General features: G+C 43.8%; 2 protein-coding genes across 4 annotated transcripts in view; both read right to left on the bottom strand.

Moving 5' to 3' along the window:
* RAB5B (RAB5B, member RAS oncogene family) overlaps nt 1–7,916 on the bottom strand; it is a 29,242-nt gene extending 21,326 nt beyond the window's left edge. Inside the window, exon 1 of one of the 3 annotated variants that reach the window (XM_077328823.1) lies at nt 7,758–7,916. The gene's annotated coding sequence lies outside the window, so the exon portion shown is untranslated. The other 2 variants (XM_077328822.1, XM_077328824.1) reach the window with 2 other exon arrangements.
* A 3,042-nt stretch (nt 7,917–10,958) lies between these two features.
* CDK2 (cyclin dependent kinase 2) lies at nt 10,959–24,940 on the bottom strand. Its single transcript, XM_077328820.1, has 7 exons — nt 24,575–24,940; nt 20,717–20,794; nt 19,714–19,837; nt 18,679–18,849; nt 17,799–17,900; nt 13,707–13,910; nt 10,959–13,293 (listed from the first exon to the last, which is right to left on the bottom strand). Exons 1-7 carry the CDS (start codon nt 24,688–24,690, stop codon nt 13,189–13,191), a joined length of 900 nt encoding a protein of 299 aa, XP_077184935.1. The 5' UTR covers nt 24,691–24,940; the 3' UTR covers nt 10,959–13,188.

Here is a 24,940-nt window from a genome sequence, read left to right as displayed (position 1 = left end):
TACATGCAGCAGGGATAAAACAGCACAGGTGATATGAAAGGAGTAATGTAGTTACAAAAAGGAAAACCTCGTATGATGAATATTTGAGATGATTCAGGTATTTACGGGGGTTGATCATGACAGGTGATGACATCCGAGTAGCGCTGATTAATGAAAGGCAGAGAGTGACCTAATAAGTAGTGTCAGTCAGCATGCCTCCTTGGAAAGATAACCAGTCTGATTTGCTAATACTTTGGCATGAGTCTTCAGTATTACTAAACTATAGGCCAGAAACAGCCTCCACCAAGCTGCCGCCTCTTTTTTGGAACTCCCTCAGGGATCTCAGAGAAGAAACAACTACAGCCCCTTGTGAGAAGTTCTAAGAAACCCTACAATGTTATCCTTTTGGTTTGAAAATCCCTACCCATATGTAAAATAAACTAAGTATTGCAAAGCATCTTTTGCAGTGGATAAATGCTATAGAGATTGTCCTTAGCCATGCCCCTAGCTCAACTGCCAGCCATATATGATGCTCCCATGCCATCTAATATTGGTCACCACATTTCCCGAAAAATGGCAATTCTTATCAAACCTAAACTTATTCTACAATTCCAATATGAAAATGTCAATATAAACACATCATTTCTACCTTGCCATAAAATCATAATCCTTGGCATATTTACCAAATTTCAAAGTATAAATGTCCTCATTTTTTTTACAAACAAAATTGTCAATCTAATCAATGACAAAGAAAAAGAATTACAAAGTATTGCTCCCTGTGCTATCTTAGCTTTTTTCTCCTTGTATTTCCCTACTGGAGATGTGAGAAAAGAGTGGGAAACAGAAAACAAATTTTGCAGTATACAAAAGGAAGCACATTTTTGGTCAGCAATGATACTGAAATGCACGACTGAAGAGCTCAATGTTTATTCCCTCGTGTAAGGACAAATTTTGTCACAAATCCTGAAAAATGTGTAGTATAAATTCATAGCGTAGGAAGAATTAATTATGTAGGCTGTTTTACTTTAAAATCTTTTATATATTTTGAGCAACACCTTTCCTGTAAAGGCATATCACTCATTTCAAAGGAGAAGGCATTCCGTAGTAATTTGTTTTGGTGCTCCACAACATTTTAAGTGATTCCCATAGAAAAAAAAGTGTCTTTGTTTTTTCCTAAGCCTTCATATCTCCAGCCAAACTCAAACCGCAACAAAGGGCTACCACCACAGCCAATTTCTACTTCCAGGAATCTTCTGGAGCTTTACTTCCAAATATCAGAGGTTCCCAAGGCCTGTAACAAGCAAGCCTTTGGTCAGATGTCAGGTCTTTACCGCCTTCATTTTTGTGTCCCAGCTCATAAATTGTTGAGCACAACAGTTACAAATAGCCTAATTTGAATTGGGTCTGCCTGCACCAATTCAAGGACAAACCTAGGAGATGTGAGATTATATGTTTACCCCCATCCTATTGTTCTAGACTTGGAATGAAAGACTTTAATTACAGGCAGAGCAATCTGGGAAGTTCAGTTTTGCAGGGGCATAACAGCAGGCACAGGGAACAAATGGCATAAGCAACTGAAAAAGCAACAAGGGGATATTTATCCTGGATTTTTTTCATATGGGCACACAACTCACTTTAATCTTTTTTGCCTTTTGCCTTGAGAGTCTTCAATTTCAGCAGTTAACAAAACGATGGTACAAAGAGACAGTTAACTGAATTAGCTTGCACTTGATCTTTAGAGCCTACCATATCAACAATAAGTTGTTTAAGATTCAGATATGATACTACCCAGGATATCCTTAAGTCAGACTCCATGACAAGTAACTCTACCACAAAGCTTGAAAGACTAATTATGACTTGCTCACCAATATTTAACTGTATGAGAATGTTCTCTCACTTCAACCCATTACCCATGTAGTCTTTCAACAAAATTTGAGTTCAACGGCACCTTTAAGACCAACAAAAATGCATTCAAGGTGTGAGCTTTCGAGTGCATGCACTTTTCTGCAGTCTGAGCTCATGCTTTGAATAAATCTCGGTTTGTCTTAAAGGTGCTATCAGAGTCAAATTTTGTTGTGCTACTTCAGACCAACATGGCTACCCACTTGAATGTAGTCTTTCAATCACTGATATCTGTAGCAAGACTTGCCAGGTGTAAGTGGCAATTTCAATACACAAGGCCTGCAGATCATCCTGCAGGAAAATTTATATCAAAGTGTTGCTCACACCAACCATTGTACTTAATCAGCCAGGTGGGTTTTCAGCCAAAGAAACCAAGGTGAGCCCCTAAGACACGCTTTCTCAACCAGGGTTTCTTGATGGCCCTGGAGAGATTTCCTGAATGAGTGGGAGTTAATGAATTTTTAACATATTTTTAACATTTGTTAAGCATTTATTGGGTTATATATGGTCATGTCAACCTGCCCCCCTCCAAAGTGGCCAGTGATGGGCCTGGAGGTGTGGGAAGGGGAGGAGTCCCAGGTAGGCATGTACACAGCTATGCTTCCCAACCATATTCCGTACGATCACACCACTTTTGGGGTTTCTCAAAGCCTGAAGAATTTCAAGTGTTTCTCAATGATAAAAAGTTGAGAAAGGCTGCCCTAAGACAATGGCGGTGCTGTTGGAAGACACTGATAGGCATAGCATACACCTATTACTGCCTCCCATCCACACCTCACTGTCAATTGAACCTGAGGTGCCAGTGGAGCTGCTGGGATTTTACTTTTTCCTGGTGTATCTGAAAAGTATAACCCTAAGTTCTCACCTCCTTTTGTTTCCTGGCCTACCACAGCATCTTCACAAGTAGACATTTCATTTTGAAAACATCTGAGTCAACAAGGATGCTTGTTTCTGCTAGCATTTTCCTGTTCTGGAGAACATATCAGAGATGCCTCCCTTGTAGATATATTTTGTCCTGCTGTGTGCCGAGGCATTATACCCCATTCTGTATCTTAGGACCCAGTTCAGCTTCACCTGCCCAAGCCTACAAGTCTGCCTGTTTATATGACCTAGACATAATATAAAGGCATGTACAACAACATGCACAAGCCTAGCACTTTATGGCCAAAGTCCCAGGAAAATGGGGTAGGCAAGTTTGAAAGCTACTGGGCAAACACATCTTGATCACATATACATGTGAGCTTAAAAAGATCTTACTGCACTTGTATCCATCAAATACACATAATTTAAGGTAGTAATCAGTATCTAAGGTAGCTTCAAGAAGATGGCTATAGTTCTACCTCCAACCCCCTCCCATAACACATAGCCTGTTGATGTGAACAAAATGGGCCTGCTTTTCCATCCACTATCAAATCTCAGCCCACTAGCATAATAATTCTTTTCCTATTTGGACTAGTGCCTATTTATCCAATCCTTTTTGATATGAACATCTGACTAGCATAATAGGCTCTTCACAGTAGCAGTTCATCTTCTGATTACCAGAGACTGTGTTTTCTACTTCTTCAGAGCTCACAATGACATCTTAAAACCTGGTTATGACATTCCTTCAAGGGTAGTCAACCTGTGGTCCTCATGGACTACCATTAGGGAATTGTAGTCCATGAGCATCTGGAGGACCACAGGTTGACTACCCTTGCTTTAAATGGCTTAGGCCCAACATAACAGATTATCTTCTTTCCTATAACTCAATGCTACCCCGAATGCAGAACACCTATTGCACAACTTGTATACCATGCTTGAATTTACAGAAAGTACACTTCAGTAACCATTCCACATTCATGGCAGAATAAACATTCAAAGCTCAAGTCTGAGCATACATCTGAATCAATACAAACTGCCTTTGGTTTGGATAGGCCACTGTATGACAAGGGTTAACATATGATATATTCAAAATAATTCTGTTGCTATGCTCAGGGTCTGCAGAGTAGGTAGATTCAAAAGAGACATTATAGGCCTTTTTCCAAAAAGAGTTATAGTTTATATTTACAAATTACAAATCTGTTCAAGCTCATTGTCAAAGGTCATCCAACCAATCTTTCTTGAGGAAACCACCAGTCAAGAAAACCTGAACAATGGGAACTTGCATCAGGATTTTCTTGATGGCTGCCAGGCTCAGAGGAATTCCCACCCACCCCCCACAAACACACACAGACACCATGGATGATTCTTCCTTAGAGAGTTTTACTGAGGAAAGATAAAAGATCTTTTAAAATTAAAAATTATCCCCATGCCTCTGGTAGCGCTTGCTGATTGCAAACTGTTTTTATATTGATTCTGAACATATTTTTCAAACTTCTGCAAGTCACTTCATTCAGTTTTAAAGTATATAAATCCACCAAAGTATAAATAAATACATCTACAGTATTTGCTGGCGTATAAGACTACTTTTCCCCCCTGAAAAACATGCCTCCAAGTGGGGGGGTCGTCTTATACGCCGGGTGCACTTCAGTAGGGATAGACATAGCTGCCCATAGTGGCCCATTGTACTGTATTTTGAGTGGAAATGTTGGGGGGTTGTCTTATACGCCAGGAAATACGGTATATTAATTCTATACCAATGAAAGTGCATAGGCCTCCCCAGAAAGAATCCTGAGAGTTTTCAGTGTGCTCATAGTTCTTTTGGAGAGCCCTCCCCTTCTTAGAACTACAATCCAAGATGTCCCTGAGGAGAGGGAACATGCTTTAAACCAGTTTGTTGTGTAGATGTACCCTTTATGGGAATAAGGCACTCAATATTATCTTTGCAAAATTTTTGGCAAGTCAAAGTTAAGGGACATCAATTCCAAATATCCACAAATGCAAGGTAAAAAATGCTCTGGCTGTATGATGTGGGTCACCCAGCAGGCACAATCAAGAACCCCATTATGAAGTGGCCCTAAGATCTGACTTGGCAGATCTGACTAAAGGGCTATTCAAGTCTGTTGCAAACACACTACAGTGGACAGAAAGATGCCCCAAGGAGTCTTACAAGCAGGACATGAAATTGCAGTCAATTTATGATTTTATTTATAACTTTGCTTTGCCCTTTCATGAAAACCCAAGTACTAAATATTTTTCCAAGATGAATAAGGAGAATCTTTCCATTTTTCCCACGGTTTTCTGGGTTCCAAAATGTTTTACAAATAAGCAAAATGGCTTACAATCCCAACACAAATCGTTCATACAGCAGGAAAGAGATCTATGGCATGTAGAAAGAACTTGCTGATGCAAGTGAGTATTGTTGCATTTTTCAGGAAAATGGATGATTAAAAACATATATTCTTGGAACTCTCATATCCACGCCATACACAGTCCACAGATAGTGATAATAAGAAGCCTTCACATATGCTACTTTGCCAGAGGTATCTAAGCATCAAGAAGAAATACTATTTTTTTTCTAAAAAGAGGAACACAAGGAACAAAGGAATACAGATAAAATGTGATATGCAACATATCTAGATCTCCTTTTCTTTCACTAAATACCTGGTAAATACAAGTAAGCAATCAAACAGTGGTGGAATGGGTGAAACAGAGAAGCAGCAGCAACATCCTTCTCTCCCCATAACTAAGCATAACTGTACAGCATTGAGTGTCCCACTAAAACCTATAATTTTAAAACTGACAGATTTGTGCAGTTTAAAAGCCTAACAGATTTATTGTAGCATAAGACCTTATGCTTATGCATTTCAGATGCATGAGGCAAATACCATTTGAAAAAACTGAACTTTCATTACAGCAGACAAATTACATTAACACTAACTTTGTGAATGTCTATGCACTGTTGTTTTACTACTAGGAAGAGTTCTTTGAATTCAGCACTGTTGCTTAATAACCATCATTTTTAGGGCATAATGCTGCAGTGGGGTTTTTCCTGCCCTTTTATCTTTACAATATAAAGTTAGCAGCAGTCTTCCAACAAGCAGGATAACACTTCATACCAGTGGGTAGGAATTTTAAAAAAAACGAAACTCAACTAATCTTGGGAAGAAGTCACTTCCTCTTGAAGATCAGGAATACAATATAGCCTCATTAAAGAACAGAAGACTTATCACTTGGCATATTTCCAGCTGAACCAAAGAGTCTATGAAAGGTCTACACTGAATGACCTAACCCTCTACAACATGATTTCCATGATTCATATCCTCTCAGTCCCACTAGTGATTTCACAAGTACAACACACTTATCACAAATTATTTAGAACACTATAACCTTGTACTTGGAAACAGCCATTCCCTTATCTGTACACACAACCAGTTTTAATGTCAAATCCCTATTTGAAACAATTTCTTAGGATATAAGACAAATTTAAGAATTTTTCAGCCAGCTATCTACATTCATGTTCCCCCTACAGTGTCACTAAGGAGTTCCCATTTTCCTCACTTTGCTTCTCTGGTCAGTTTGCTTTACACCAATGTATTTTAATTGGTGTATTAATGTATTAATATAATTATTACAATATACCATGTAAGAATACAACAAAAGAGATTACCAAACTCTTAAAGCAGGAAAATATCTATGACATTCTAGCATGCCCATCTTCAAAACATCTGAGGCGGTTACAAAGGCTGGCAGAGGAATCAAATCAATTAACAGAAGACACCCAACCAGAAAGCTATTCTAAACCCAAGATTCTCTATGGATACAAAATACATAACAGGTGGCTTACTAATTAAAAACACAAAAAAATCAAATCTTAAAAAGAATAGAGGCCTTGGTCAACTACACAACCTTAGAGGGAAAGTAGAAGCTTCAACATTTTATAGCAAGACATTAAGGTTTAACTACTGTTTCAACAGATTAGAGCCAAGGACAACTCTTTCAATAGGTCGATACTCTGATGTTATGACTGTGAGAAATCGGGGTAGCTGCAACTCCACAGAACAACTACCCAGTGGTGGTGAGTACTGTGCAAGAGGTACTTGATTACCTAGCACATTGTCACCAAACCAAAATTTCCCAACTTAAAAACAAGAGATTCTGGAAGCACAAAATCTATTCTACAGAGACTGATAAGCCCAAGAGGCAGTCATTAGAATCAGGAGCACATATGCCAAAGCAACCTGAACATCAACCCAAAAGCACAGCATGAAGCTTACTAGCGGCCTACTGACACAGAGCCCATCATCAGCCTAGATAACTGTCAGGCAGGACCCCAAGACCGCTCATAAGGCCCCACAACACCCTCATTTGCGCTGCAAAGCCAGACAGCCTTAATAACCCCGCTGCCCGCTACCTCGACTGGGGCAATGCACGCCACGAGTGCCCTCACTGGGCACAAACCTCACCATCCTGAAAGGCATTCCTGCTGACCCACACCACATCCCCCGCTAGCCCAACCCGGAGCAAACACACGCGCCATGCCAGGGATAGCCTCGCACCGCTCCCCCACCTCAGGCGGGCCTTCCACACCTCCTCCCGGGTCACGTCCAGTTGCCTGGACAGACACCTCGGTTCGAGAATGGGGTCAGGCCCCGCCTCATTCGCCAGGCCTCCGTCCGCCGGGCCGCCCACCCGATCCGCTCCGACAGCCAGCTTCCCCCGCCCCGCCCGGAGCCACCCGAGGAGACCCGCCAAGCCCAATCCGCTCCCCACCCCTTCCTAGCCAAGGCGGGGGGCAGCTTTTCTCACCCACCACCCGGTAACCAGGCAACGGCCTGTCCAGCGGAGCCCCCCCCTCCTCCTCCCGCCGTCGCCGCCGCGAAAACAAGCCCTCCCCCCCAAGCAGCCCAGCCCAGCCCAGCCCAGCCCCCCCGCCAGGTACCTGAGGCGACTCTCGCTCCCCCCTTCCCAGCCCCCCACTCTCTCACACACAAACAAACTACCTCAACCAAACCCACCTCTATGCCGGAAGGAGGAGCGAGAATGCCTTCCGAACCAATTGGTGTCGGGCACCTGGAGAGCGGACACGCCCTCTCGACCAATCGGCCTTTCCGAAACCGCACCCTTGCCCTGTCGGACTAATTGGAACGCGGCGATGGAAAGGACGGGCAGCGGTTGTTTCACCAATAGGGCAGGGAAGCGAGGCTAGCCAATTAAAAGGCCCCTCGCTAAGACCGGGGACGCGGATTTCGCTAAACGACGAGCGCGGCTGCCAATAGGAACGTCGCCGAGGGAAGAGGTTTGCCAAACAACAAATAAGGTGACCGAAAAGGGTGGGGCCGCCTACCATCTCTAACCAGTCACAACTTGGGCTTCAATAGGCTCCACCCAATCCCGGGCCAGATATCGTCTATCTCTGTCTCCGGACAAGAAGCGAAGAATGATTGACAAGCGAGGGGCTAGGCGGAACCCGAACGGTTCTGGCCAATCAATTGTCGCGCTGTTACCTCTGGCCTGTGAGAACCGCCCTAGGACTTGAATGGCAGTGAGAAAAGGGAGAGAGAAAAGGAAACCTCTGGGAGCGGTGTGACCTTTGACCCCATGAACGACGGCGGCGGTTGGCGCAAGGAAAGGCAGGGAGGTGATTGGGCAAGGCGCGGGAAGAAGGCGGCAGCCCGGGCGGAGCTGTAGGCCGGAACTGGGAAATATTTAATAGGCTGTTGACGGAACCGCAGTTTCTGTTAACTTTTTGAACTTGGCCGCCTTCCTCGCTTAATGCTACATTTCAACCCAAAAATGGCTCCCAGCGTGCTTAAAAAAAAGTATATTATCATCATATATTTATTTTATAAATATGTTAATAGCTAATTTTGACTTAGTAGCAAGTGGGTAGCCGCGTGGGTCTGAAGTAGCAGAAGGACTTTCGAGTCCAGTGGTGGTAGCTTTTGTGTGCATGCACACTTCGTCAGACAAATCGAATTGAGAGCACTAGGAGGTCTGGTGCAAACTTAAATGGACTCCGGGGAATGGTAGAGGACAGGAAGGCCTGGAGGATCATTGTCCATGGGGTCGCGATGGGTCGGACACGACTTCGCACATAACAACAGGAGGTCTGGGCTCAATTTGCAACTCGGCCCAAGTTCCTTGTCGAAGAATAATAAAATGATACCTCTGAAATGGCTGGTGAGGAGCAGGGACAGCAGACTCTTATCTTGACCTTCCTAACCCGCAAGAGGTGGATCTCTGCATAGTATTACTGTGGCCCACAGACCACTGGGTGTGTATAAGGAGCTAACCTTTGCAGCAAAACAACACAGGTATTCAGAAGAGAGCGTCTTGGATTTGGTCCCTAATGTCATCCAGACAGGGAATGTTACTATGGAGCTGTTTTCAGGTATTTCTCCACCTTTCTGGTATCTTTCATAGCATAAACTTCAGCAACTGTATCACTACACTGCAGAAAGGATTTATGGCTTTGCTATAGAAAAAAATTAAACTAGTATCTCATGACCTGTGCCTTCCTGCTTCATTTGGGAAACACCATTTTATGCTGGCAAGAAGACAAGGTGCCTGCATACTAGTGAACAACATTTGATTCTTCAAAAGAATCCATGATATAATCCTGAGCCGTATGGGAGGGCAGTATATAAATAAAAATGTGAAGGAGCAATTTTCCTGTCATACAGTGTTTGAGGATACTCAGAGTTTAAATTCAGTCTGGAAATCTACTGGGTGACCTCTCCCAGCCGCCTTCTCTTAGTTTTTTCTACCCAAAGTACTTTTCTCTCTAGTTGCAGTCTGCCTTATGAATTCAGAAGTGACATCCGTCCTGGTTTGAAGTAGTATAATTCCACCATCTCAGCATTCTAACACCTCATCTGGTTGCAAAGTTAAACCTAACAAAAAATAAACAGGGCTATCAATTCAACTACAACTTGCAGTATGCTTTGCATATAGGATACCTTTTGTTTTGCAGCCTGTTTTTAATATGGGTGGGTGATTTCAGATGAGCTATCAATGCATCATATGCAATTCTATCGTGCTAACATACTGCGTGTTGTCATAATGCAGTTTCTATCTAGAATGTATTTTGCAGCAAAGCTAAAGCAGATGAGCTTCTAAAGCTACTATCAGCAGCTATAAATCCCTTTAAACCCAACTCAGTGTCCATATGAAATCCTGAGAACACAGTACAATTAGGCTGTACTCCCAAATTGCAGTACAGGCACACAGATGTAAATTACACCTTTACATCATTCAGCCTCAGTGGCTCTGCCTAAAATGTGTGGATAAAAATAGACTTGAGTTGTAGGAACCACTTTTATTGTCTTCTCCCATCCCCCAGCTCCCAGTAATGCATCTCTCTTATGCTTGTTTCCCCTTCATTTGTAGTATAGAGGCAACACTGGATGGTTTCATTTCTCTCAACAGTGCAAAACACTCTTAGAGTACTTTTCTTTTTAAGTCATATTTTCTCTTTGCATTAGCCCAAAATAACATGCTTGCATTTACTTTTTGGCAAGAGGGAAAGGGATCCACCATATTTCTGCATTGTCCCATGCAAGCAGCTGTCACCTCTCTGATGAAAGCCCTTGCATGCACTAGGAAATCTGTTCTGCTGACAGACTATTATGGCTGTGGAATTAGGATTCTCAATTATCTGGATTCTTGCCCACCCTCTGCATGGTACATGTCACCTCCCCACTGCCAAATCATTTGAGATCACTGCATTAACCCACAGAAATAGTGCCTAGTTACAGGTTAACCCAATTGTCATGAATGTATTTGGTGTCAACAGAATGGGGTTACAACATTCCAGATTCTGTAGTCGGGCTAAAACCTATACCATCCTGAGCCATCTTGCTGGGAGGGCGGTCTAAAAATCTAATAAACATAAACCCACCCATTGCACTTTTGAGGGTTATAAAATTTCTTCTTTGTGGGAAAAGAAGCTTAGCAGTACAATCTTATGCACAGTTATTCCAGTCTAAACCTATTCCTATTGAGATTAATGTGCATACACTGGAATAACACTACAGAGTAGGACTCAGAACTTAATTTGCGTAAACCCACCCAACAATATGAACAATAGTTCAGAGAGGAACCATTTTTTCTTGGCTTACCTCATTTACTACAACCCCCACACCCACTCTACTGCCACACATTTGGGTATAATAAAAGAACTGGTAAAAAGCTCTGTTTCAGGAGAAAGACAAACATTAAAACTAAAAATATTTTAATGATTTATATACTAATTTTGCAATATTTTAGAAATATTTGTAAGGTAAAGAGCTACCAAAAGAGAAAGACAAAAATATAGTTTTTCTTATTTTAAAAACTTCAAGGTGCTTAGACTAACAAGTTTTATACAAATCTAACATAAATATAGATCTTCTTCCAGTACAAAAGGGGGGAGGAGAAAGACATGAGTCCAAGTATTGCATGTAGACAACATGGTTAAGAAATACCTTAATGTAACGAGGTGTTGCTGGTTGACACTAGCATTTTAAAACTATTACTGGGCCTGAAATGGCCAGGTTACTGAAAGACAATCCCTGCATAGTAGCCAATTCTGTATTCTGTCCTGACATATTTGTCCATAGAGAGAAAAGATAAGAATTCTTAAACACAACGTGAAGAATCAATACAAGTTTCCATCCATACATGAAACAGTGAACATCCAAAAATAAACACTACATAGATTATAATGAAGGAGTCCACTTCCCAATCTTCACTCAGACTCCTAGCACACAGAATCTTTTGTGTAAAATATGCCAAAATAGCCTTTTAAAAATAAAATACAACCTGTTCTTCACTTTACAATGGCCGTCCTTTTTTGACATTTTGCAGTATTTACTGAGGTGGGCAGTTGGATTCTACACCACGGAATTTGTCAGACCAATCATGATTTTGTTTCGGGATTTAGCTTTTCTGCTATGACAAAACGTTGGATGGCAAGTCCATTTAAATTCTGCATTGCATTTTAGTTAAATAACCTGAAGTGTTCAAATACAAAGAGGTGCAGACGGAGATTTTGACAATTCAGATATTCATGAATGAGACCCTTGCATTTAAAATGCAAATTTCCCAGATTAAGATAGATGACTGCATTATTTTGGCAACATCTTACTGGATTTCTCTCACCCAGCAGGGCAGGGGGTAGAGAAGCAGTTTGAAATGTTATACCTTTATTTTCACACACCTTAATTTCAAAAACTAAAACACAGCCTCCTTTTTTTTTTTTTTTAAGAGTTTACATCTGAACAATACTCCGCTTGAAACCAAAGCAACTGTATAGGCCTGCTCTACCCAGGAGTTTTGTGATTTACTGAAAACCTACTTCAGAAAAATGAATGAGATGGTCAACTGTAAATAAACATTTTGGTAACAAATATGAAATGAAGAAACAGGGCAGCCAGATTTACAGCAATATTGCTCCTTCATCTAGTCTTAGTATTGACCTGAAACACAAGGAAAAATCTGCTAGTTCACTGATAAATGCAAGCACCAGATCCTGATCAGCAGGTTACTAGAAGTGGACAACATACTGGTAGGATATGTCTGCTCTCCCTAGTAAACACTACAGCGATTTCATTTTAAATATTTGATGCATCTATCAAAATGATTTTATGAAGCAGCTATCTGATTGGGTTAGAAAGCCAGCTGACAGTCACCAGAGGATTAATTTGGCAGTATGTTTTTCCCCCCTGAGGCTGTCTTCTGTGCCTAAGGCAACAAGCATCACAAGCTACCATCACCAGGAAAACACTGCTGAGCTATCTCATTGTTGGTGCAAAATGAATGTTGTAAAAAGGCCCTTAGCCCTAGGCTAATATTCCTTCCTACTCACAAACAGTGGACAATTAAGTGCCTAAATTGCATGAGGATCTCACCTGGAAGGGCAAATTTTGCTAGCATCAGGAAGATAGCACTCCACTAACCAGGCTCCAATCCTGTATTTAAAACCTAATACCCATTGTCTGAATCAGAAAGTTGCTTGCCGGAACAAAGGTACCTTTCACACAAGTTTAAATGTGCTGGCTGCCACTAGAGGCTCAGCTCTGGCCCAACCAGTTGAGAAAGCAGCAGCAAAAGAGGTGCTTTGTGATACGCTCAGTGCAGTCGACACTGTATCCATAAAGAGGAGACAAAATTCATGGGGAATTTTTAAAAGTCTGAAAAATGCAGCTGTTATCCCTTCAGCAATCTGAGTTTTTGCAGCTGATGGAACTGGAGTCTTATCTCTCCTCATGCAAGATGAGTTGGGAGAACCAGCCTCAACTAGTACCTTAAAAGAATCCTGGTGTAAAACTCCCCAAAGGCATAGGCTATGGCAAAGTTGACCTCCGGTGCTCCATGCAGCTCTAAGCTGAGAAGTTAAGTGCAAGCAACTGGTGTGGTCCAAGAAAAGGGCACGTTGCAGAATCCACAGCACGTCATGATCCTGTCTCACAAGCGAAGATGTGGTACAGCTTTGGTAACATCACGGAAGAAGGGATGGTTGAGTGCAGTCTTGGCAGAGATTCTCTTATTGGGGTCATAATGCAACATTTGCTAAAGAGAATGAGGAGAATAAAGTTACAGGAACTGACAGGAAACAAAAGGGCACAATCAATATGTTTTGATCTTATGGACCCCCAAAGGAAGGCTTGCTGGAAAAAAACATTTGATTCTATTGGGGAACACAAATGTGGTTGAACACCTTAATTGAGCACCCAAGGCAGAAAGACTGCAAGCAACATAAAAAATGACAAAAAATGACAAAATTGTCATTCCCAAGGATATGGTTTTAAGTTGCTGCCTAAGTACTGCTGAATTCTGGGTGAGTGGAACTTGCAGGACAACCTGGGGAAGTTAGCATACTGAGCCGTCTTATTCCGCTAAGTCATGCACAAATTTAATGCTATATTTTGCTTCCTCACAATTGAAGGACTCTTCCCCCTTCTTCATACTGCCTAAATACTCACCGCCAGAAGTTTCCTGCCCTCCTCATCCAGGGGTGGTACCACTTTACTGAAATCCTGCCGGGCCCACTTGGGGAAACTGGGTTTGTAGTCAGGCATGGATGTGACACCAGGCCACACAGTCTCATCTGGAGTGCCCAGAGTACGGAAGATGCGGAACAACTGGTCAATTTCTGAGTCTCCTGGGAAGAGAGCCCTACGGGTGATCTGTTCAGGAAGAGAAAGGCAAATCAGGGCAGTGTTTAGGTGAGGATGACTTGCTTCATCCAGCCATCCATTTCTACATTCATGACAGGTACAAAATGAATGTTTTTCCACATACCCAAAGGTAAAACAGAACTGGAAGAAATTTTACCAATGTTTCATTTGCAAAGTATCGATGAATTCATTTTTTAAAAGGTCCTCTTTACAGAAGGGAAACAGATTCAGAGTCAGTCACAGAAACAATTAGATCATGAAAGAGACAAGAGGCACCCATGCCTAACCAGATTCAACCATATCCATTAAATGTATCTTAAAGGTTCAGAATAGATCCAAGGAATCCAAATTTGACTGCTCTAATGTATTAGTACCCCCCACTCACCTGCAAGGCAGTTGTTCCTAGCAGTATCAAGGGTATGAACTTACATGTACCTTTCCAGTAAAGCCAGAGCTGCTCTAATCCATGTACTTATAAACTGCCCCGTGGACTACTATAATGTGTTCTAATTCAGCAAAAACCTCTCCAACAATTTTAGATCTCAATTTTCATTATATGGGCTATCCTTACCAGAGTAAAGCCAGTTTGGATTAGTGGTTAGAAGTGCAGACTTCTAATCTGGCGATCCCGGTTTGATTCCCCACATGAAGCCAGCTGGGTGACCGTGGGATCGCCACAGCACTGATAAAGCTGTTCTGACTGAGCAGTAAAATCAGGACTCTCTCAGCCTCACCCACCTCACAGGGTGTCTGTTGTGGGGAGAGGAAAGGGAAGGTGATTGTAAGCTGCTTTGAGACTCCTTCAGGTAGAGAAAGTGGCATATAAAAACAAACTCTTCTTCTGGTAACCTGCCCTCTGGACTACTGTAATGTGTTCTATGTGAGGCTAGCCTTCAAAATGCTTCAGCAAGTGAACAATGAGCCATGAATACCAGATTAATCTGATTTGTGCTCATTTCTCCTGGCTTTGAATTTGCTTCTGGACATGATGCAAGGTGGCACTGGTTACCCTCAAATCCCTATATGACTTACTCCTCCACACCTTGTGATACATGCCAATTTTTACTTGAGATATTTATGCCCTAGTTTTCTACGCAATGGGGACTCAAAGTGGCCAAGTGAAGACCATGTTGTATGAGGAAAGGCTGAGGGACCTTGGTCTGTTTAGCCTGGAGAGAAGACGACTAAGATAAACATCTTCAAATACTTGAAGGGCTGTCATATAGAAGATGAGCAGAGTTGTTTTCTGTTGCCCCAAAGGGTTGGACCAGAATCAATGGGCTGAAATTAATTCAAAAGAATTTTCGGCTAAACATCCGGAAGAAGTGCCTGACAGTTAGGGTGGTTCCTCAGTGGAACGGGCTTCCTCGGAAGGTGGTGAGTTCTCCTTCTTTGCAAGTTTTTAAGCAGAAGCTAGATAGTCATTTGACGGAAATGCTGCTTTTATGAACTTGGGCGGATTTTGAGTGGGTGGGCAAAAAGGGATGTTCTGGTGTTTGTCTCTTGTGGCCCTTTCTTGCATACCCAAGGAATTGCTAGTTGCCACTGTGGGATGGTAGGTGAATTTCCTCCATGTCAGGCTGGATTCTCAAGTGGAGGGTTCACTTGGGCATGAAATTGGGGTCACCGTGGGTGGGCAGGTAGTTGTAAGTTCCTGCATTGTTCAGGGGGTTGGACTAGATCAGTGGTTCTCAACCTGGGGGTCAAATGAGCTTTTCAGAAGGCTTGTGGCAGGGCAAGCAGCTTGGCGGGGCGTTTGTGAGCATCTGTCTGGAGCAGTGTAAAAGAGCGAGATCAGCATGGTGGGACACGAGGCAGAACTGAACTAAGAAACCCTGGGAAAAAGCCAATTTATATACAATCATGAACAATGGAGCTTCACGCCGTTGGTCAATTTCGGTTTCATTTCTGTGAAAGAACACTTGCATAATTTTATGGTTGGGGGTCACCATAACATGAGGAACTGGATTAGAGGGTTGCGGCATTAGGAAGGTTGAGAACCACTGTGCTAGATGATCTTGGAGGTCCCTTCCAACTATAATTCTATGGCCTACAACATCATTTCCTCCTTATTTTGTCCTCAACTACTCTGTAAGGTAAGTTAGGCTTTAAGAGAGTGACTGGCCAAAAGTTACCCGGCACAGCTTCCATAACAGCATGGGGATTCAAACCTGGCTCCCTCAGGTCCTAGTTCAACACTCCCCTACTATACCATGCTGGAATACAATCTTATCCCATGATCTCCATTAAGTGAGGCAAGGCAATCCAGCCCATCTAGATTGGTATTGTTTACTCAGACCGACAACCGCTCTCCGCATTCTCAAGCAGGAAAAAGATTTCTCACAACTTTGCTAGCCCTTGTTTTTAAACGGAGATGCCACAGGGGTCAAACTTGGGACCTGCTTCATGCAAGGCCTGTTTGCTACCACAGAGACATGATCCCAATCAATTAAGGCACCAAGCAGTTCTTTCTGTCCATCTAGCCCAGCAGTTCTAAATCGCCCTCACGCTGTGACCCAAACTGCGACAGTGGCACATGCAGTGGCACATGCATGGCACTGGCTGCCTCTGGACTGGCAACAGAGGCAGCCAGTGCCATGGCTCCGCTGCCTCCATCCGCCGCCACCGCCCACCTCCTGCTACCTTTGCAGGCCACCACCACTGCAGACCGCTGCCGTCGCTGAGGGCCGCCACCACGGCAGCCACCAACATGGCAACCCCGCAGGAAGGCAACCCCAGGTGACCCCAAATGGGATCGGGACCCTAAGGTTGAGAACCACTGATATAGCCCCTATTCAGGGTCTATTGTATACCCTCTCTGCCTAACGTCCACCAGTGGGTAAGGGCTTTTAAAAATTCCTACAGGCTTTCCCTGATTCTTGAATTCTGATTAATTTTAAAATATTATTAGGCTGCTTTTGTAGGGACATGCAAAGTGGCTTTAAAAAAACTAAAATACAGAGAAATGTCACACAAATTTTAAAAAACCCTCACAAAAAAGCCAACAAAATAGGCTCTAAACTCAACTCAGAGACTAGCCAAATGTAAACTGCAATACCCCAATTTTATATTCCTTGCAAAAAATGAATACATATCAGTGGGCAGGGCATTCAAATATGTGGGGAACTACAGCATCAAAGGCTTACTTAAGTGACAGAGCCTGGCCTGATTTCTGATCAGTATTTTTTTTGTACTGACTTTAGAGACTAAATTTTATATTGCTTTTGCTTTGTAGGTAATTGAGCACCTTTCCGTGGAAAAGTATGCAAAACAATAATCCCTATAGTTTTAATAATGATAAGTGTGTCAAAAGTGCAGGTACCCATCTTTGTCAAAGACTACAAGATGTTCCAACCAACTAAGGGTTAAGATTTCAAGTTAAGGAATGCTGGGCCAGAAGGCTCCCATGGGAATCATTCAGTAGCACACACACATCCTTGACGCACAGCCTTCTGCATGTGACACGGCTCTTTGGAATACAAACATACTCACACAGCCCACGGGGAAGGAAACAGCCTTCCCAAAGCCTTAGTTCAGGCCTCAGAGGCAAGACCACAACAGATCTTGCCTGTTTCCCCCTTCCTGGTTCTATGAAGGCTTCTGCTCTAGGGAAAGACAATGACACAAGCTCTTTCCTCCCCCATAAGGTGATGCCAAGTCAACTGATCCTTGTCAGCAGGTCTTCACAAGGGAATGTGGGGTGCATTTGATCTGGGCTGACCCTTGCTTCACACACAGAAAAATCCATGAATGGAGCTTCAAAAACCTTTCAACAGCCAACACAGGATGGCGCAGCACCAAGCTTAAAGCATTATGTGCCAAAAGGGGATGATATTTGTGAGGTTCAACAATCCACAAATGCATGATAGACAAGCTATTTCCCTAAAGAATACGTACCATTTCTGCAAAGATGCAACCCAGACTCCAGATGTCTACAGCTGTTGAGTAATATTTGCAACCAAGTAGAATTTCTGGAGCCCGATACCAGAGGGTCACCACCTGGGGGAAAACACAACCATAATTCATTTCTCACCTGTCTGGCTGATGTAGCAATTATACAACAAGCTTTTCACTGTTACTCTCTGCAGGCAGGGGCACAGAGAGCAGAGGCCGAGAAGAGGAGTTTAACAGCTGGATAGATCTTTCTTTGGTTAAGGTCGCAAGCTATTTTGAAGGCAGTCCTATGTCCTTTCTTCCTTCCCATTTTTTAAAGAACAGTATTTCCCCCCCTAACTGCCAACACTTGAAAATGGACATCAAATCACTACCCTGGGATGCTAGATCACTACCTTCATAATTCCAGATCTTAACAAAAACAGCACTTTTAAGATCCAAGCTATTTCACAGGCTTAGCTTGATTATGCTCCCAAGAAATCTGAGCACAGCTTGCTCTCATTCTCATCTTTGTGTCCTCTCTCTGTCCCACAACTTCTCAATGAAGCCCTGATGGCTTCTGAATTACTAATTTGTTCACCTACAGCAGGTGCAGTCAAACTGTGGCCCTCCAGATGTCCATGGACTACAATTCCCATGAGCCCTTGCCAGCATTCGCAAGATGATTTAATTTTATTTCAGGGACAGAATGTGGAAAAACACTCAGAAGTCTCAGACTAAATTAAAAATTGTTACGTCAGATGGTTGTGAACATGGGAGGAAAGTCTGCCATCCCAACGTTCTGTCAGGTGACAGGGCAACCAACTCGACAAGAAGAATGAGAGAACTTTGGAAAGGTTATTATGTGAAAAGCCCACAAATTAATGTGCTTGAAGATGCTCACCTCATGGGTATAGGTTCGCACTGGCACACCGAATGCTCGGGCCAGCCCAAAGTCAGCCAGTTTTATTGCTCCCTCAGCATTGATCAGCAGGTTCTGTGGCTTGAGGTCACGGTGTAGCACACGATGGGAGTGGCAGAAGGCAAGGCCCTGCAGAAGCTGGAACAGGTAGCTCTGGGGGAGGGGGAGGTACAAAAGGGTTGAGAAAGGATAGCTGCACAAACCAGAAAGCTCTCTCTCTTACAGGCATAGCTTTGACATAGAGTTGATGGGTACCAACCCAAGCACCCTCCTGTCACCTCAGTGTTTTTGTCTGCAGCCTCTTACAGTGATTCATTAATCCCAAATCCATTCCCATAATTATCTTCCTTTCATCATGGCATTTTTAAAATCAATGTAATGATGGGAGGGGATTTAGGTCATATGTGCCAAAACTCTGAGTCATTCTAAATGACTATACTCGTGTGCCTAGAAAGGCTCAGTTTACTGGCTTATTCGGGCTTTTATGTCTTTTTTAACATTTGCCTTTAGTTTTTGAGGTGCCTGAAAAGAATCATGACAGGGATTTTTTTTTTTGGTCAGTCATAAGGACTAGAAACTTTGAAGCACAAGCCAAGGGATTACTGCAGACAAGGGAGATGAATGTTATACAGCTCAGTGTAACCATCTTCAGCCCACAGGGTCATACAAGATCTCAGCGGGTTTGATATTATCCACAAAGGGAAACCAAGGTGCAAATACCATGAAGTCACATGAACTCCACCCTGAGCGATATCGAAGTGTTATTTTTTTTATTCATGCCTACTGATATGGGATCTATGCATGCATGTGTGGGTGGCCTAAATGTGCTCACAGTAGTTCCTATAGGTGCAAGAACCATCTCATCTACTTCAAAGACAGTCAGCGCTGTATGTGCATTCCATTCTGCACACAAGCTGAAGTAAATGAGAGAAGCTGTGCAAGTGGGAGCACATTTGTGCTCTTGCATCTAGCATGCCCAGGGCCCAAGCATTTTATTTCCCCCCTACAGCTGGTCACCTTGATAAGAGGCAATTCTACTCCGCTGATAGAAGTTGAAGAATCCATGAACTTCTTGAGGTCCTGATTCAGAAATTCAAAGACCAAGTACAGTTTGTTCTCCGTGTGGATCACATCAAGCAACCTGGGAAATCAAGGAAAGGGGCAGAAGAACAAACAAAATAAGAAAAAATGGACACTGAAGCAAAATATGGCTAGTGTCCTAATAACTGCAACGTTCTTATCTTTGGAAAAGAGACTCGGGATGTTCAAGAAGTCCTTGTAGTGCTGAGATTAGCAGAAACCATATTCTGGGAAAGAAGATCTGCCCCTTTTCTGATTGTTGAAATTCTTCTCACAAGCATCTGGGCCAGCCACTATCAGAATATACTGGATGGGTGAGATGATCTCTATGGGGCTAAAAACATGTTGGACTTTTCTACAGGGGGTCTGGGTTCCCTGCTGACTTTTAGCTATCAGCAGCAAATTCACTGAGACCTCAATACCCAAGCCTGTGGGCCCCTCTATTCAGTCTGGAACTGCAGCATACAAGAAGAAGGGGCTTCTGCTTTTCCCTTGGTGCCATTTTCCCAACATGAAATAGCCCTGGTGTTGTTATTTTCCCTACTAGGGAAACCCATGTGTACCCCCATTAGTAAGCATTTAGCTTCGCTCAAGGCAAACAGCATCCTTCTAAGGCTGTTTCAAGTCAGGAAAATGGTCTTCAGTTGGGGTGGCACTTAAGACCCTTTCCCCCCACAATCCCAACACACACTAGGTCCCCCTTGTGCTTACGGACAGACTCACAGCTCATGTCTGACTGAAAGTCCTTGGGGTAGATCCAGGAATAACACATGGAAAATTTCATGTGTAGTTAGTCTCTACTTTAGACTGGACTTTCCTAAGTATGCTGAGAAATGGAGGGTGCAGAACTGTTGTCTTTGTAAATGAACCCAATCTCAATGGGATTCCTCCAACTACTTTTTTCCAGCACCTTTCTTTGCCAACTCTCACAGTCACTTACTTGACAATATTAGGGTGGTTCAGTTCCTTGAGCAGGGAGATCTCCCGGATAGCTGTGCTTGGAACGCCTTCCGTCTCTCTGTAAGCAAAGAGGAAAGACATGGAGAGAAGGGACAAGGTTTAGGGCTCACGACTGAGCTAACCTTGGATTTGCTTCATGGATGCCAAGAGCTACAAAATCAGCAAAGTTGTATTATAATATGGACAACTTCACAAAGACATACAGTATTGTGGCTTTGCCCAATGCACTCCGCGGTTTCTAAATTAGTCTTCCTCTACAATTAAGCTAGCTATTATCAAGCAGACAAAGGTGCACTCCTGGCACCCAGGGCTTTCCCACCTAAGGTGTGGGGTCCATATCGTACAGAGTACTGTTTGCAATTAACCTTCCTATCTCCACCCCCCTCCCTCCCCCAAGCCTGCTGTGTCAGAGAAGTTTAGTAGACTCCCAGAATTAGACAAAACCAACCTCCTTTTTCCACTGGCACAAATCATCATCATCATCATCATCATCATCATCATGCAGTCCTTGATAACTGAAAAGGTTACCTATTCCTAAACTCAAACACTTTGGTCCACTACAGAGAGAGAAAAATGAAATCAGGAGGCCAAAATGTCTCACATCCACTCTTGTTTGGTGTATAAATCATATAATTTCTGGGCTCCTAGGTACATTTTCCCTGTTTTCAAATACTTCTTCAAGGATTGCCACTGCAGAGTCTATTTAGTCAGGTAGAAATTAGGGTAGATAGAACATGGGTACATAGGAGTGGGTACAATACAATTCAGCAACATTGGATAGGACAACAGTGGCTTCAAACTTTCCACAATTATGAAAATTACACAACCCCCCAATGGTCCAGAGAAATGGCATGTGGAAAGCAAGTGCCACTGCCATGCAATGTTCCCAAACCAAAACAGGCCACTGGAGGTTTTGTCATTTCCTGCAACTTCTGCATAACTGCAGGGAAAATGGTGGGGGGGATTCAGGTTCCCGTACGGCACTCATTAAAAAACGTATTGTGCAGGATGGCCCTTCAATTTAACTCATCAGTAACAAACCCAAGATATTGGGTGAATTTCACTGGGACAAATTTTAGTTCCACTGGACTATAAGTAGGCACAGGGTTCAGCAGCCCCTAAACAAAATGCAGTAACAGGCAGTAATAAAGATCAGGTTGTCTCTGGAAAAGGCAGAGTGCAGTCCCACTACCACATGTAGTGGTGGTTAACAGGTGCATCCCAGTAGAAACCACAGCTTGCATTTTAGAAATCAGCCACTGATTTTGAGCTGCCTCCCTTATAGCTACTTACATTACTTTGCAATGCATTCCATAAAGGCTAACTAGGCCAGGCCTTCCGGACGTATTCCAAATGTTTTGCTAACCAATGCTCCAGCATCAGGCAATTTTTCCACACCCCGTGAATAACAAACAGAACAGGCAGAGTCCTTGCTTAGGTCACAACCTACATTAGGCAAACACAATGGGGGTAGGAACTATCTGACCTTCAACAGTGTATACTTTGCTGCCACATACATTCCAATAACACAATCACTGGACAACATCACCTACACCATCCAAGGCTTAATCACATGCTCATCTTCTAACAATCTATGTGACATTAAATGCCAACATTTCCCCTCTGTTCCCTACATAGGACAAACAGGTCAAACCCTCCACCAAAAAATAAATGGGCACAAGTCTGACATCAAAAATCATAGGACTGAGAAACCTGTTGAGGAACACTTCAGCCATCCAGGACATTCAATAAGGGAACTCATGGCTGTTTTATTGCAAAGAAACTTCAAGAACAGACTAGAAAGGGAGATTGCAGAAGTGCGAGTTATCACAACACTCAAAACAATGGAATCTCCAGGATTCAACAGGGATATTGGTTTTTTATCTCACTACATATGCTAATCTCATTCAACTCTTATATCTACATTCCTTACAATCCCCTCTTCATTTCATTTGGGACAATGGGATTATAATGTATGTCTGTAATGTAATTCAGAATCTAACTCTCTGGTCTTCAGACAGGAGAACACACACAGTAGGGCTTGTCACTTGTGGGGATGCTTTGTGCTTGGGTGGAGATGGATGGGACAAGCCACAGGTCTCTTTTAACTATTTCTTTCCACAACTGGGGAGCGTCTGCCATTAATCACTACCATAACATTTTTATATCCCCCATGTTTTTGTGAACTGAACCCAACAAACAGATTTTGTTATTCTAGCAAGGAACTAGCGAATCATCATCATGCTGCATATTTGTTGTGATGTTGTTTACTAATTTACTCTCTCCTTATATCTGTACTCTTATTTTTGTTCCATTGTCTGAGGAAGTGTGCATGCACAAGTATGCTCACACCTTGAATAAATCTTTGTTGGTCTTGAAGGCGCCATTGGACTCAAATGTTGTAGCATACCCTTGGCTGGTCTAGCTCCTAATCCGTTGCTGGTCTAGGCCCTGTCTATCTGAGGGATCACTTGCCTGCTTATGTCCCCCCCACAGAAGTGCATCTGGCCTCCACCAGAGCTAAGGCCTTTTGGGTCCTGGCCCCAACCTGGTGAAATGAGCTCCTGGCAGAGCTGAGGGTCTTGATGGAGCTTTCAGTTCTGCAGGATCTGTAAAACACAGCTCTTTGGTTGAGGTTAGAGCTAGGGATATCATGGCCCCTCCTCAAGCTCAATTCTATTTACAGACCTCTAGGGAGGTCTGCTCTAGGGAGGGATTTTAGGCTGCCAATCTTTGGGATAACTGGTTTCATGTGGGGATTTTATGGAGGTTTTAAGTTATAAGCCGCAGTGAGTGCCTGGAAAGTGGCAGGATATAAGTCTAATAAATACTAATAATTTCAGATCTATAGACATTGGCAATAGTGGCCCAGAGATGGATGAAAAGTCACTCTGCACATACTCAGGGCTGCTCGTCAGTCAACAATCCAAACTGTTGAATGAAGGAACAAATTCACCATCCCTGCCAGTGGTTCTGGAAGCCATTTCTGATGTCCAGTAACAGGGCACCTAAGCTCCTGATTGGCCAATGTCCTATTGCCATCCATCCCACAGGCAGAAAATCAGCTGCCTTTCAGCAGGACCCCATTCTCTCTCTCTCTCTCTGTATGTATATGTATATGTGTATATATGTGTGTGTGTATGTGTGTGTGTGTATATATATATATATATATATCACATATACACAGACGTAACATAAAGATAGTCGCTTCTCTCTCTGCAGCCACACAGCCTCGGGATTTCCTTCCCACCCACCTGGGGCAAGGGCCTCTTTCCGTCTCGATCCCAGTCTGCGTGATCAAAGGCTCCGGGCACCCTGCCCCGCGGGCAATCCCACTTCAGGAAAACCATCCAGTCACCAGAGCGGAGCGCGCAGGCACGGGGACGGATCTCCTCGCCCGCGAACCGCTCGCTCTCGGAGGGCTCCAGCAAGCGCCAGGGGCAGAAGGGAGCCTGTTTCTCGCCGGCCGCAGAGGGCATGCTCGGATTACACACACAACCACACACCCTCTTCCCAGGTCCCTTTGCTCGTCCTCCAGCCATTCATTAGCAGCGAGGGGCGGGGGTAATAGCAGCCGTGCAGCGCCTTCGAAGCGAGCAACTTTATTCCTGCCCACGCTCGGTGGCGCGAAGCCCCTTTGCCAAACGCCTGAAAGGAAACACGGCCCCTCGTCGCCATTCGCGGGCGGCCGAGAGAGGCTCAGGCTATTCCGTCTGCTCCCCTAGAAAATTCATAGAATAATAGAGTTGGGACCTCGGGGGTCATCTAGTCCAACCCCCTACTCCCCCCCCCCGGAATGGTTTTGGGGTCGGGGCTGGGAGGGCTGCTCGGCACTCACGTGTCCAGGCGGATTTTCTTGAGCGCCACCACCTCGCCGGTGACTTTGTTCTTGGCTTTATAGACCACGCCGTAGGTCCCCTCCCCGATCTTCTCCACTTTCTGGAAGTTCTCCATGGGAGGCCCAGCCTGCCCCCGACACCCCAGGAGGGCCGGGAAGAAGAAGACCCCGGGGGTGTGGGAGGCAAGGGCCGGCCGGGCGGTGGACGGCGCGGTTGGAAAGGGCCAGGCTCGCCGCGCGCCCACCCGACGCGGATGGAACGCGGGGCAATTTCACGCGACGGTTGGCGGGCGGCCTCTCCCCCCTCCCCGCCCCCTTCTGTGTTTTTCCCGCGCGCGGAGAGAACAAATTTGCAACAAAGCTGTC

The sequence above is a fragment of the Paroedura picta genome, chromosome 3, assembly GCF_049243985.1.
Source record: "Paroedura picta isolate Pp20150507F chromosome 3, Ppicta_v3.0, whole genome shotgun sequence".
NCBI lineage: Eukaryota > Metazoa > Chordata > Lepidosauria > Squamata > Gekkonidae > Paroedura > Paroedura picta.
Note: the sequence above shows the minus strand (reverse complement) of the source record. Positions and strands in the feature narration are given on the sequence as shown.